General features: G+C 37.5%; 2 protein-coding genes, 1 long non-coding RNA gene and 1 pseudogene across 3 annotated transcripts; 2 read left to right on the top strand and 2 right to left on the bottom strand.

The window, feature by feature from the left end:
* Nucleotides 1-358: 358 nt before the first annotated feature.
* Nucleotides 359-2,184, bottom strand: LOC139786601 (putative nuclease HARBI1). Its single transcript, XM_071725755.1, has 3 exons — nucleotides 1,982-2,184; nucleotides 1,569-1,866; nucleotides 359-1,459 (listed from the first exon to the last, which is right to left on the bottom strand). The coding sequence occupies exons 2-3, from the start codon at nucleotides 1,864-1,866 to the stop codon at nucleotides 543-545; spliced, it is 1,215 nt and encodes a 404-aa protein (XP_071581856.1). The 5' UTR covers nucleotides 1,982-2,184; the 3' UTR covers nucleotides 359-542.
* A 1,808-nt stretch (nucleotides 2,185-3,992) lies between these two features.
* On the bottom strand, nucleotides 3,993-5,729 carry LOC139786599 (uncharacterized; annotated as a pseudogene).
* A 2,607-nt stretch (nucleotides 5,730-8,336) lies between these two features.
* LOC139786602 (uncharacterized) lies at nucleotides 8,337-9,476 on the top strand. The gene is made up of 2 exons (XR_011722353.1): nucleotides 8,337-8,755; nucleotides 8,838-9,476. It is a non-coding gene; the product is annotated as an uncharacterized lncRNA (long non-coding RNA).
* A 3,065-nt stretch (nucleotides 9,477-12,541) lies between these two features.
* On the top strand, nucleotides 12,542-13,396 carry LOC139786603 (uncharacterized). The gene has a single exon (XM_071725756.1). It carries the CDS (start codon nucleotides 12,542-12,544, stop codon nucleotides 13,394-13,396), a length of 855 nt encoding a protein of 284 aa, XP_071581857.1.
* Nucleotides 13,397-13,600: the final 204 nt, after the last annotated feature.

Here is a 13,600-nt window from a genome sequence, read left to right as displayed (position 1 = left end):
AAAAAAGACAGCTTGATTTGAAAGAGGCTGAACTGGAACAGCGAAAAGAGATTGCAATGAAGAAGACAAAAGAGAAGAAAAACCGTCACTCAGAACTTGTGGAAATCGAAAGATTAAAATATAAATTACTAAAAAAATTGGTAGAAGACAAAGAGAATCAGAATCTTCATGAAACATTCGATTCCGACTAAAGTCCGATTCTGATTAGAGCAGCGTTAAGTCTTAACTTAAGTGTTATTTTTTTTTAGTGAGTTACAATGCAAATAATATATTATTATAACCCAAAGATTAGAGGGTATTTTCTTTTTTATTGACACGTAACTATACCAAAAGTACATGATAAATTATAAGCCAAAGATTTAATAGATAAATGTATATTATATTATAAATGTTCAATAAAGATAATTTGATATACATATATAAGATACAGTTATTGTCAACAGTTATTTGTTGTCTTTTATAGAGTCAATATTATTTAATCGTTTGGAGAATTACGTACACACGCGGTGTCCAGGCATTAATGACCGCGTATGTACAATAAATCATTGCTCAGGGAACAGTTCGTTAAATAGTTCCATTCTGCGATCTCGTGCTGCTCTATCTGATATTTCCAGTTCCCTATTATCAACTGAAATCTCAAAATCGTCGTTATCTTCTTCAGGAAAATTGTAAACATCATTTCCGTCAATACAGTAATTATGTAAAATGCATGCCGCAACTACTGTATTAATGATAAAGGACATTTCACGATACTCTGTAAAAAATTTGATACGACGGAACCGTCCTTTTAATTGCCCAAATGTTCTTTCAACAGACATTCGTGTAGATGAATGTATAAAATTGAATTCCATCTGTTGTGGTGTGAGATGACCATTATCTCTAAATGGCGGAACGAGCCATGGCAAAGATGGATATGCGGAGTCTCCTAATAAAAAGGTATCATTAGGGAACAATACACCATTGTCACCATTTGCTGCATGATACAATTCTGATCTTCTGAATATACGTGCATCATGGAGAGAACCAGGCTCACCACAATGTACGTTGGTAATCCGCATATTCGCATCTGCCACTATTTGTAAACTAATGGAAAAGAATTTTTTTCGATTACAATAGTCTTGTGCAAACACTGCAGGTTTTTCTATGCGGATGTGAGTCCCATCAATTGCTCCCAAGACGTTTGAAATTCCTTGCTTAGCACAAAAACTTTCAATGGTCGTAACTATGTCATGCCCTTGTGGCCATCTAATCACTTCATCTAATTTTGTCATCAGCCAGGCTATGACCCGTCGGAGAACCCGAAATACAGATGAGATAGAAATTCCAAATCTATCAGCCATAGTTCGCAAAGGTTCTGTGTTGGCAATATACCACAGAAAAAGCAAAAAGCTCAATTTTGCTGAGATTGGTATCTTTCCAAATAAATGCGATGGAATAAAATTTGATAACTGTAGCTCATCTGTAACAAAAAATTCTTTTTACATTTTATACAGCACGCATTATGGTTACAATAATGTGAATTGCGTTTACCATTATGTATAAATCAAACATATGAACATGTTTTATACCAATAAGTTTTTGTGCAGTGTGTCGGTTTAACCGTAAATGCTCCTTAAACTCTTCATCTGTCCAGGAATCAATAATCGAAAGATAATTCGTAATTTGATGTCTCCTTCGGCCAGTTGTTAAGTAATGCAGTAGAGGAAAAAACAATAAGTCTGCGTGCTCCTCGTCGCTACTGGATGAAGTGATGCTGCCACTCGAACTACTGTCTAATTCTTGCATTTCACTTGAATCGGTTGAATCGGAACTGCTACTTAAGTTTGGAGTTTCTATCAATTGACACAAAATTCTATTTATATCCATCTGCAAAATATCATATATTTGTAACTCATTGCCAATAAAAACAGTAACAAATGATGATTATGTTTGACTTAATACATATTATGTACATATTATGTTTGATTTAATACATACGTACTTTGAACACATTAAAATCTTTTAATTAAATAACCTCAATTTCTTCAATAAGCGAACCGCGCGATTTCTCACTAGCTATCGTGGGATGACATAAGCAGACTCTAGCGATGTAGTTTAGAACTACAACGCATTCCATCAAGCATCTAGACACAGTGTTCGACCGTGTCACACAGTGCCGCTCTGTGTCTCCTAGATGGAAAGCTCCCAAAGTTGACAGGAATCAGGTTATGATTCCTGTCATACCGACGAGATGTAGCGACCATGAACATGTCCTGCAGCCATATGCGCATGCTCAGTGGCCGCACGCGCATGCAGCAGATCACGTGACAACTGTTTGGTTGGTAAGTCAGAAGTGTAACATAATTCGAAATGATATTCTTTCGGCGTATAGATTAGTGACGCGCTTTAAAAGTATTTAAGTGTTTAAAGCGCGTCAACTAACCTACCCAGGTAGCAAACACAAGTCATTTTGACGTCAAATTTTGGTCCTTTACTGACCATTCCTGACGTCACTAACTGGCGGCATAATGACGTTAAAATGACGGTCTAATGTCACAGACAATTGACGTCATTTTCTGACGTCTTATTGACGGCAAAAATAGGTCCATTGTACGACATACCGGTTTCTAGAAATGTTTTTTATGAAATTAAAATGTTAAAATGTCTACTTGATAAACGTTTATAAAAAAATGTTTTTTTTCTTTATCTAAGAAAAAAAACTTTTTTAACTGTTTCGTTACATGCCATGTGCGTATAGCCGCTCTCAAGGCGGTCACCCATCCTAGTACAGTACCGCGTCCGAGTCGCTTGACTTCGATGATCTAGTGGACAGTGACGATCTTCTCACCCTGATGCTTCCTTATTAACTGTACTTGTCTATAACAGGTACATCTTTAAAGTGTTCAAAAATCTTGTAATGATAATCTTCTTGATAGCTATAACACTGCGTGAAATAGTTATCATAAAACTATAATCACACGCAACTACATCCACTTATACCATAAATTCGCCACTTCAATCATAAAGTTGCTAAACAAACATATTGCAGTTAATTTTGTGGTTTTTATTTTATTATTACTTTATTAAACAATATTAAGAAGTAAAAATAGTTATATTACAAAAAGACCTTATTTGGACGACTTTAAGACGTCTTTAAAATGACGTCTTTAGATGGTCTTAGAAATGACGTCTTATAAACGTCCATTATTAGTCGCCGATGTCATAGACTAACCTAACCAAAAATGACTAAAAATAGACGTCATAATGATGTTATGGAATAACGTCAGTATAATGTCATTTTTAAAGACATAGTCGCTTTTTGGTCATTTGACGTCATTTGTACAAACATGACTAGTATTTGACGTCAAAATGACTTGTGTTTGCTACCTGGGTATGTAGGTTAGTAACGCGCTTTAAAAGTATTTAACTGTTTAATGATTTTTGTTAAGGGGGTATTCTACTGTAAAATGCGCTTTTTTCGGGATTTTTTTACAAGAAACCAGTGAAAATGGTTAATATCAGCTTTTTATGTTTATATATTTTATTATTTTTAGAGAACACAAAAAATATTTTTTGAAGCTAAATTAATGAATATAAATATTAATTATACCCTATCAAATACATGGCAAAAAAAAACGGTACACATGATTGCGTCTATTCTGGTTGTCTGAAACAAAAAATTCAAAAAGATTCTTAATTAGTATGAGTTTGGCTATAGCAGGAACTAGAATGGAATTTTTAAATTGAAAATTTAAAAAATGGCGGCACTTTGAAAATTTAGTATGAATTTTTTTATCTTTCGAAGGTTGTCAAAATCGTAAAAAAAAATTTTTTTTTACTTAATTCTAGTTCCGGCTATAGCGGCACATCTGCTGAAGATGTACGCAAAAGCCGGACTTGATCGGTCAAATAGATCTTGAGATATCTTGTGTACCAGTTCAAAAAACATGGTTTTGAGAAAAACGCGTTTAAAGTTTTGCGCACCGTTTATGAAGGATCTTTACTTACGAAGATTAATCTGCCAGTCCAGGACCATACAGGGGACCTTCCTCATGCTCAAAGAAGTCCTGCTCAGCTGATTTCTCCTCCCTAGTAGCAATTCTGGCTTTCTTTGCAGCATCTGTCGATCGTTTCTCCGAACGGTCAATTTGGCTGTTATCTCGGGAATTTGCGTATATCTGTGCCTGTTACCCAACAGTCACTCCCATTACAGACAGAGTTTTCAAAATAGGAAGAAATCCTTCGTTAAAAATGATGACTGCTAAAAAAGTGGAGATTTGGACGGCTTTTGGTCCTGAGTGGATGTGTTTTGGAGCAAAAGTCCAAATCAATGAATTTAGTGATTCATTACTGTTTTGTGTTGCTGCTCCTAAACATCTTTCTAATAAATCATCAGATGATAAAGTTTCGTAAATAGGTTTAATTACTTTTAAAACTGTATCATTAAGAGGTGCTTGATCATGAGTGAAGTTTTGAAGTGTGTTATTGGCTTCGGCTTTACGCCACTTACACCAACTGTCTGAACCAGACGGACAGTACATATGTTGCGGCTTTTCATCCGTCGAGCTTTTATGATAATATGTAGCCCATATTGCCTTTTTCATTTCAGCAACAGAGTGAGGGTGTCTACGAATGGCTAAACCATAGTATTTCGTAAGCTCGCCGATAACTTTGTCAGTTAATTTTCCAGCGCCCTTTCCGCCAATACCTTTGTTCGTTTTTTTTACGTTCCGAAGTCTTGTGCCCATCCTTTTTTCAACATGACCGACGCACTCTTTTTTTCTGACGATAAGTTCTTCACCATATGGATTAACATCTAAAATACCTTTAAATGTTTTACTGTCCCCATCTCCAATATACGTGGCATATTTAACACCGTGCTTCTCCGTAGACCTTAAAAACATTTCCGTAACAGCGTCGATCTCCATTTTACCTGCACTGCCGATGTGATTTATGGTGCAGTTTTCTTCATGACTTTCGTACCATTCATTAAATTCATGAATGGCATCATTCTTTTTGTTCTTCCACATATTACAAGCTTGGCAAAAACTAGATTTTACAACAGTATCAAGCACTTTCTTGCTATATTTTCCTATAAGCGTAGTGACACCGAACAAAGAAAAAAATCCTCTTTTCTTCCACGTTTCATCTCCCGAAACGGTTAAATTGTTTTCAGGATTTCCGGCTTCTGCATTTTTTGTTTTTTCCTCTTCAACTGCACTTTTTATTATGGAATCGTAAACTGACGAAGTCGCAAGATGTATATTTTCAAGACAGGCATAGTACGTTTTGATAGCCATCCCCTGACTAATGTCCATCAAACTACAAAATAAATTTATTCCTTCTCTGCCAATTCCCAAGAGTCGCATAACAAATACAAATCGACGATTGATTTCGAACGCATTATCAATTAACGGACACGAATTAATTAATTGTTCACCGCACTTGCACTGCATTAAAATTTTGAATCCTAAACCACGATTAGCGGTCTGATAAAACTTTATATTCTTTTTGCAAATTTTGCAAATTACACTGGAAGCAATTTCAGAGAAAACTGAGAAGAAATTCAAAATGCAGTAGCCAAATTCTTTCGAAATAGCAACGTCCATATCTCTTCTATTTTGGAGTTTCTCAGCCGACGTGGAAGTAAAACTCGTATCCTGCTCAACGGTGTATCTATTTCCTTTAAACTTTTGTTTTGTGTGACGCTCCGCATTAAGACGTTTTATTCTGCTTCCTTTTTTATCCATTTTTGCATAGGCCTATTCTGTAATTTTTAACGACAACTATTGTAAAGAGTTAGAGAATAGTAACAAATAATTCTAACCTCACACTAAATATTTTAGTTGCGTCCTTGTGTCCGCTCTACTCAACGATCAAAGCTATCCCAGCAAACAAAAAAAGATTGAAAAGAATTAAAACGGGATTGCCAAAAATTCAATTAAGGACTTTCCGAATTCTATTTTGTCCAAAAAAGGGATTGAAATAGTTTCAATATCATGGAATTCCTTATTTTGGGAAGAATTTGTCTTTTTTGAATCCCATCCAATTCCGACACAAAAACGTAACGAAATGAATACCACTGAATGCCAGGTTAGGGATTGGAAAGTTTCGTCATGAATTCCATTGAATACCATTGATTCCGTTAACGAAATGAATACCATTGAATGCCAAACTAGGAATTAAAAATTTCCGTATTGAATTCCATTGAATTCCGTCTATTCTGACAATAAAATGAATACCATTGAATGCCAGGATAGGGATTGAAAAGTGTCCGTGTTGAACTCCATTGAATTCCGACTATTCCGACAATGAAATAAATACCCCACTCGGCATGTTATGTTGCTGAAATATTGAAATATTCGGAAATGGTGCAGAAATATTTCGTTAACATTTCATTTGTAACTATGCATCTGAAATATTTCAGAAATGTACCTGCATCATGTTTTTTATAATATTGCATTAACAATATTTCTGAAATTTTTCAGAAAGTTGTTTACAATATTTGTAAGTTTCTGTAATATTACAAAAAAATGTAGCAGATGCAATATTTCAGAAATATTTCTGAAACATTATAAAAGTAATATTACGTTTGCATTGCACGAATAATATTTCTGTAACATATCAAACGCAACATTGCATTTAAAATATTTCTGAAAAATTTCTGAAAGATTGCGTAGGTAATGAAAAATTGAATTGCAGGCAGTGAATTTCTACAATATTGCAGAAGAAATATTGCAGATGTAATGGTTTAGAAACATTTATGATACATGATAAAACTATTATTATGTTTACATTGCACGCGTTATATTTTTGAATGTTTCACATACAACATTGCATTTGTAATATTTCCGAAAAATTGCTGACAGACTTTAGAACTTATAAAAAATTTTTATTATTATTTAATATTGCATTTTATTGCATTTTTTCTATTTTATTAAGAATTTTCTAATATTCCAAATTTTGTCATATGGCATTTTTAATATAAAATATAAAATATTTAATAATATTTAATATAAAATAATATTCGACGCTGACTGGCAAAAAAGATTTATTCGTATATCTGTATTGTTAATATTGTTATGCGATAGCTTTATGCTCACCAAAATAAGCAAGTATAAGAAAGAAAGAAGCGTCAGAGTCAGAGGATCACCACTACCCTGTTCGATCATCGATGTCAAGCAACAAGGCGCCGGTATACTACTTGGATGGGTGACCGGCTGAGAGTCGGATTTCTTCGGACAAATGCGCGGCGGCTATACGCACATGGCTTAATATATTTTTTTTGTTCCGGTAACAAAATATTTCATTTTTCACATATCAACAAATAGTTTTTGCGTCAGTAACAAAATTTTGTTTGCTAATACAAAACATTTTTCTCAGTGTAAAATGTATTTGAAATATTTCTGAAGTGTTTCTGCAATATTTCGTAGATATATTTCAGAAATATTTCAGAAATATTGCCGAAATCTTTCAGCAAAGTTGCATTTGAAATAATTGTGCCGATTGAAACATTGCAGAAATGTTGCAGAAACGGTCGTGAAATATTTCTGAAATATTGATGAAAGGTGTAATATTTCAAATGGAATTTTGCAGAAATGTTTCTGAAATATTACATGCCGAGTGGGACCATTGAATCCCAAATTTGGAAATCAATATGTATATATCGAATTCCATTGAATTCTGGCGATATTTACAACAGAACAAATTCCATTTTATTCCAAATTAAGATTGAAAAACGAGTATAATACGTTAAATTCCTAGTTTTATCCCATCGTTATTTGAGTCTATAATATATATTGAATATGTCATTCCCTATCACTTACAAAATTAAAAGTCATTCTTATGAATTAATTGTAATTTTAAAAGTTCCGTATTAGTTTAATTTTTGGTAACTTTGGGATAAACAGACTAATGTAAAACATTAAATTTTTTAAATATTCAACAGTCGGTATTGTTACATTAAAATAAAACGTTTTATTTACAAAAATCATATTAGACAATTTTTATTGCAAATATATATACAATTAAGTTGACAATAAAATAAATTATATTATTTTTCGTTTTTCAGCGTACAGCGTGAGCTCGATGAGGAGAATTGTATTCTAATCTACCCTCTCCCAGATAGCACAGAGATTCGAAAAAGAATTCTTTTTTATGTCACTAATTCTGAATTCTTTTTTAGATGCAAAAAGAATTCTTTTTCTAAAAAGAATTCTTTTTGCATCTAAAAAAGAATTCAGAATTAGTGACATAAAAAAGAATTATTTTTCGAATCTCTGTGCTATCTGGGAGAGGGTAGATTAGAATACAATTCTCCTTATTTTCTAAAAAGAATTTTTTTTGCATCTAAAAAAGAATTCAGAATTGGTGACATACAAAAGAATTCTTTTTCGATTCTCTGTGCTATCTGGATACTCCGAGTAACAAGCACATAAAGTCATATAAGACATAGTGTTTTTTAAAATAATATTAAGTATTATAATACGCATACTTACAATAAATTACATTATCAATTTTACATAAAATTATCGATTAAAGATAATTTTTAAAAGTAAAAGGTTTTAATTAATCAGCCTCGAATACATTAGGCATTGAACAAACATACATTTGTTCTCCAATGTCTACTAGAACCATCTTTGAAGCAACCTCGACTATCGACACTAAAAATTGATTACTTGTTGTTAGCGATCTTATCTTCCACATATGTGGTATCTCACACGGAGAAAATTGCTACGGTTGTTACAACAACATTCTCTATGATTGAAAAAGAAATGTATGTGAATTCAAGTTAAATTGATATTACATTGAATGTAGCTGTTAAAATATGCTCATTTATACAGTTTTCATAACCGTAGTTCTTACGATACGTGACATTCGGTTACAATACCCTCGTATATGGTTGCCTCAACCAAAGAATTATTGCTATCTCTCTTATGTGGTCTGCAGCACAAATATTATGGTTGAGAGATCCATAAGATATATCTGCACGGTACAGCACTGAATCACTGCATGATTGAGAGGTTAGTTCCATTGCGCGCGCAAAAGAATTTCTGCATAGAATAAAGTGGATTTGATAAGGATGTTTTAACTTTATAAATATACTTTTTTCATAAATATATTTACGAACACAAAATTTCGTAATGAGCCGACACTGGTTTCCGACATTCACCCGACATTAAGAAATATTATATTATATATCCAATTCAAAATTTTATTACTCTTTTTAAACTGAATTTGTTTCTTAAGATGATTTTTGAAAAATTATATATTTGCGCTGGTTATCCCATATGTAGACTATATATAACACTTACATTAAATTAAGAAGTAGTCCACCACGTAAGGCAGTTGGCTCACGATCCAGAGGTCCCGAGTTCGAATCCCACCAAGGTAAGTGTTTTTTTCAAATACGAGAAAATATTTATAATCATAGACTGCATCTTAAGAAACAAATTTAGTTAAAAAATAGTAATAAAATTTCGAAATAAATAATTTTTTTTATTTCTCCAAGAATTTTGGATTCCATGGGATTGGACCATCTCATTTCGAATCCCATCTAATTTCATCTAATTCCGCCAAAAAAGGGATTCAAAGGTATTAAAAAATTTTAATATCTTTTAATCCTTTTGCGTTTGCTGGGATACTAAACTCTCTGAATATTGATCCGAGAGAGCAGATGTTTTCTCAGAAAGATCAGGTAGAAACCGTTAGGCCCCTCTTTCAAACTGAAAACCTACGAGACCTGTCGAGACAAAGCTATTGCTCGTCTCCCGCTGCGTTCGGCACTGCGCGCTGTAAGCCGCTCCCTTTAAACCGCTACAACTTCGTCAATTTTATGAATTTAACCAAATCCCTTTACAGACATATTTTTCATAACATATACTTTGAGAAAAAAAAATTTTTTTTTTCGATTTTTTGAAATTTTTACAGTAGAATACTTCCTTAAAGCAGGGCACACACACACACGTGTGTATGTCCTGCTTTATAGAAGTTGTGATTTTCGTTAAAGAAGGGCACACACACACGTGTGTATGCCCTGCTTTATAGAAGTTGTGATTTTCGTTAAAGCAGGTCACACACACACACACACACACACACACACACACACACACACACACACACACACACACGTGTATATACCCTGCTTTATAGAAGTTGTGATTTTCGTTAAAGCAGGGCACACACACACGTGTGTATGCCCTGCTTTATAGAAGTTGTGATTTTCATTAAAGCAGGGCACACACACACATGTGTGCCCTGCTTAGGTTAGTGACGCGCTTTAAACACTTAAATACTTTTAAAGCGCGTCACTAATCTATACGCCGAAAGAATATCATTTCGAATTATGTTACACTTCTGACTTACCAATCAAACAGTTGTCACGTGACCTCCCAGACAGCACAGGATATCCTATGGATGTCCGTTTTGTGTCCATTTCTTGTCGGGATATCCATGGACCTTATAAGGATATCCATCGGATATACTTTTGTGGACACTTTAGGGATATCCCAAAATGGACAAGTTTGTATGCCCATATGCTATCCTTCTATGCCAACGCCATCTGTATGTAATTCCGATCCCGATCTCTTATTTCTGCTTATACCTCAGTGTTCTCACGTCAAATACGTTAATTATATCAAAGGTAATCCAAGGTAATCCTTTTTCATTTTTACATGTAAAAATTATATTGTGTGCCGTTGGCTTTATATCGTGTAAATGATATAAGAGAGTTAGCCTATTAAAACCTATATATTTGCTATGCAGCTTTCACAATCAATAAGATCGAATAACCTAACCTCAATCATGGGATGATCGAGACAATTACTGTATTATAATTCCTTCGCGTAAACGGGGTTTTGTAGTAACTTACGATAATTTACTCTGCGTAAATGAGTCAATTATCTTAAGTTACTACAGAAGTAACGCTTGCTTAAACGTAGTACATTTCACAGTTTAGTCAGAAATATTTTGTACTACTACATCTGCATTGCTCACTTGCTGAATAACATCAAATATATAAAAACGCATTTTCAAATACTATATCTTTTGTATGTCAGCATTGCCTTTTGTTAATTGAATGAACAGTAACAAGATCTAATATGTATATGTTGTAGCATTGATTTCTATTAGTACTTGTGCAGACAAATATTGCGTACATATACAGGGAGAGGGAAAACATTCTTATTTAGGGTCATTATTTCCAATGTCTGTTAACCTCTAACCGACGGTTAATTTTTTGGAATAGCCAGTAGAAATTGGCTATTTTGAAAATTAACTGTCAATTAGAGGTTAACAGACGTTGGAAATAATGACCCTAAAAAGACATTTAAGATTATTTCATAAATGAAATAATGATCGTTAAATAGAATGTATGTTGTGGCGGCTATGAGCGCCCTGAGAAACGGCGGCTCAACCGCCACACCGCGCGCGTATAAGCACGCGCCTACGGAACGGCAACCCGTTCCACGCGCCCCGACAAGCAGGAGCACCAGCGGCACGGCAAGCGGCCGCGCGCGCTAAGGCACGTGTTCCCAGGATGACACCGGGATAACAACAAGCTCACACCGCTAGGCGGCTGAGTTTTCTCGCGTTTAATATTTCGACAGAACGGAATATAAGGCCGCATCAGGAAGGGATCTCCAGCATTTCACGGCTCGTACGCTCCCTGTAAAAGGAGATACCGAGAGTGAAGTACTTTTTCGATAACGACCACGCTGCGAAAGCACGCTAGGACCAGGCCACCAACGTCACGCCCGTCGCTGCCGCCCGTCAACTCAGCGCAGCCCCAGGAACGCCTGACGAAAGCGTGGAGGCTCATACGACTCACTTCGCCACCGTGGCCGCTCACTCGTCCGCCCAGGGACCATCTCACCACGTGGGATATCCGCCTACGCCGCCGCACATCGCCGCGGTATATCGTACCCTCATTGCTATCGCCGCTGCCTGCATCACCGAGGGACCTCCACTCGCAGGGCACACAGACCGTGCCACCGCCGCGAGTGCACCGCGGTCTTCAGACGCAGACGGCTATCAGCGACGCCGAGGCACAGACGGATAGCGAGTGGGAGACTCCCATCTTCGAGAGAGGAACGCAGGCGTGTATCCCGTGGCCAGCAGATACACAGGCTACGCAAACGGAGTACGAGGACTTCCACCCTCGTGAGTCCGGTACGCCGCCCGGAACACCGCCGGCCTGGAAGCGCCTGAATAAGTGGGGACAACAGCCACTCCACCGGACGAGGACACAGCCCTCCATTACGTGGGCTGAGCGACCACCGCGGTAGCCCCGTACAATCGGCCCTTTTCAGGGCCACGCAAATACACCACATCAACGGTCCTTCTCAGGGCCACGTCCCATTACTGTACATACATGTATATAGCTGTACATACGTTATTAAGAATATATCTTGTGTCTACCAGACTTTCACGTCTCATCAATTACGGAACCTCACACTGCGCATCCTGCCGTCCTAAAGCGAGCGAACGATAGCGAGCGAAAACAAAGGTAGCCAAGGCGCTACAACTGGTGACCCCGACGCAGGAGTGCGCAAACGGAGAACAGATGGCGACACAAAAAGCTGCAGAGGGGGATAACCCCCACCAAGTCAAGGAAGAACTCCATATAAACCGGGTAGGACTGAGAATGCCACCATTCTGGCCAGAGGAGCCAGAGCTGTGGTTCGCACAGTTGGAGAGCCAGTTTGTTATATGCGGAATAACGCAGGATTCAACGCGGTATGCCTACGCACTATCGCAGATAGACACAAGATTCGCCAAGGAAATAAAAGACGTCATCACATCTCCATCGGCAGAGAACAAGTACGGCACGCTAAAACAGGCACTCATACAACGATTGTCAGCATCTCAGGAGCAGAGAACGCGACAGTTACTGGAGCACGAAGAACTCGGCGACAGGAAGCCATCACAATTCCTACGCCACCTACGAGGCCTGGCAGGCACCGTAGTACCAGACAACCTACTCCGGACACTGTGGCTGGGGAGATTACCGGCCCAAATGCAGGTCATCCTAGCAACACGTCAGGGAGACCGTTTAGAGGACGTCGCAGAGCAGGCCGATCGCATACACGAGGTCAACGACCGGGCAATGGTCGCGGCAGTAACCCCAGCAGGCGCAGAGAAAACGCTGGAGACGCAGATCCAGGCGCTAACAAAGCAAGTAGCAGCTCTGACAACGCGGTTCTCCAATGAGAGAAACCGATCATGGAGAGCGAACCAACCTCGCGGCAGAGGGCGAAGCCGCAGCCGCAGCCGCAGCCGTGGCCACACCAAAGGATTCACGATGGAACACTGTTATTACCACCGGACTTTCAAAGACCAAGCACGGAAATGCGAGGAACCATGCACCTACAAAGCAATTAAAGCGGCTCAGCCGGAAAACACGGAGGGCAGTTGTTGATGGCGGACAACAACGATAGCCCACGACCGTGCCGCCTCTTCCTGACGGACAGAAAGACGAAAATACGGTACTTAATAGATACCGGGTCAGACGTAAGCGTGTACCCGCGCCAGCGAGGCAAGGAAAAGCAAAAGGAGAAATGCGAACTCTACGCAGCCAACGGGTCCACCATAGCAACCTACGGGAATACAAACCTCCAGCCCG

Source organism: Temnothorax nylanderi, unplaced genomic scaffold, assembly GCF_030848795.1.
Source record: "Temnothorax nylanderi isolate EJ_2023f unplaced genomic scaffold, tnyl_v1.0 TNYL_tig1086_pilon, whole genome shotgun sequence".
In the NCBI taxonomy this organism is placed as follows: Eukaryota; Metazoa; Arthropoda; class Insecta; order Hymenoptera; family Formicidae; genus Temnothorax; species Temnothorax nylanderi.
The sequence above is the reverse complement of the archived record's forward strand: the minus strand, read 5'-3'. Positions and strand labels throughout refer to the sequence as shown.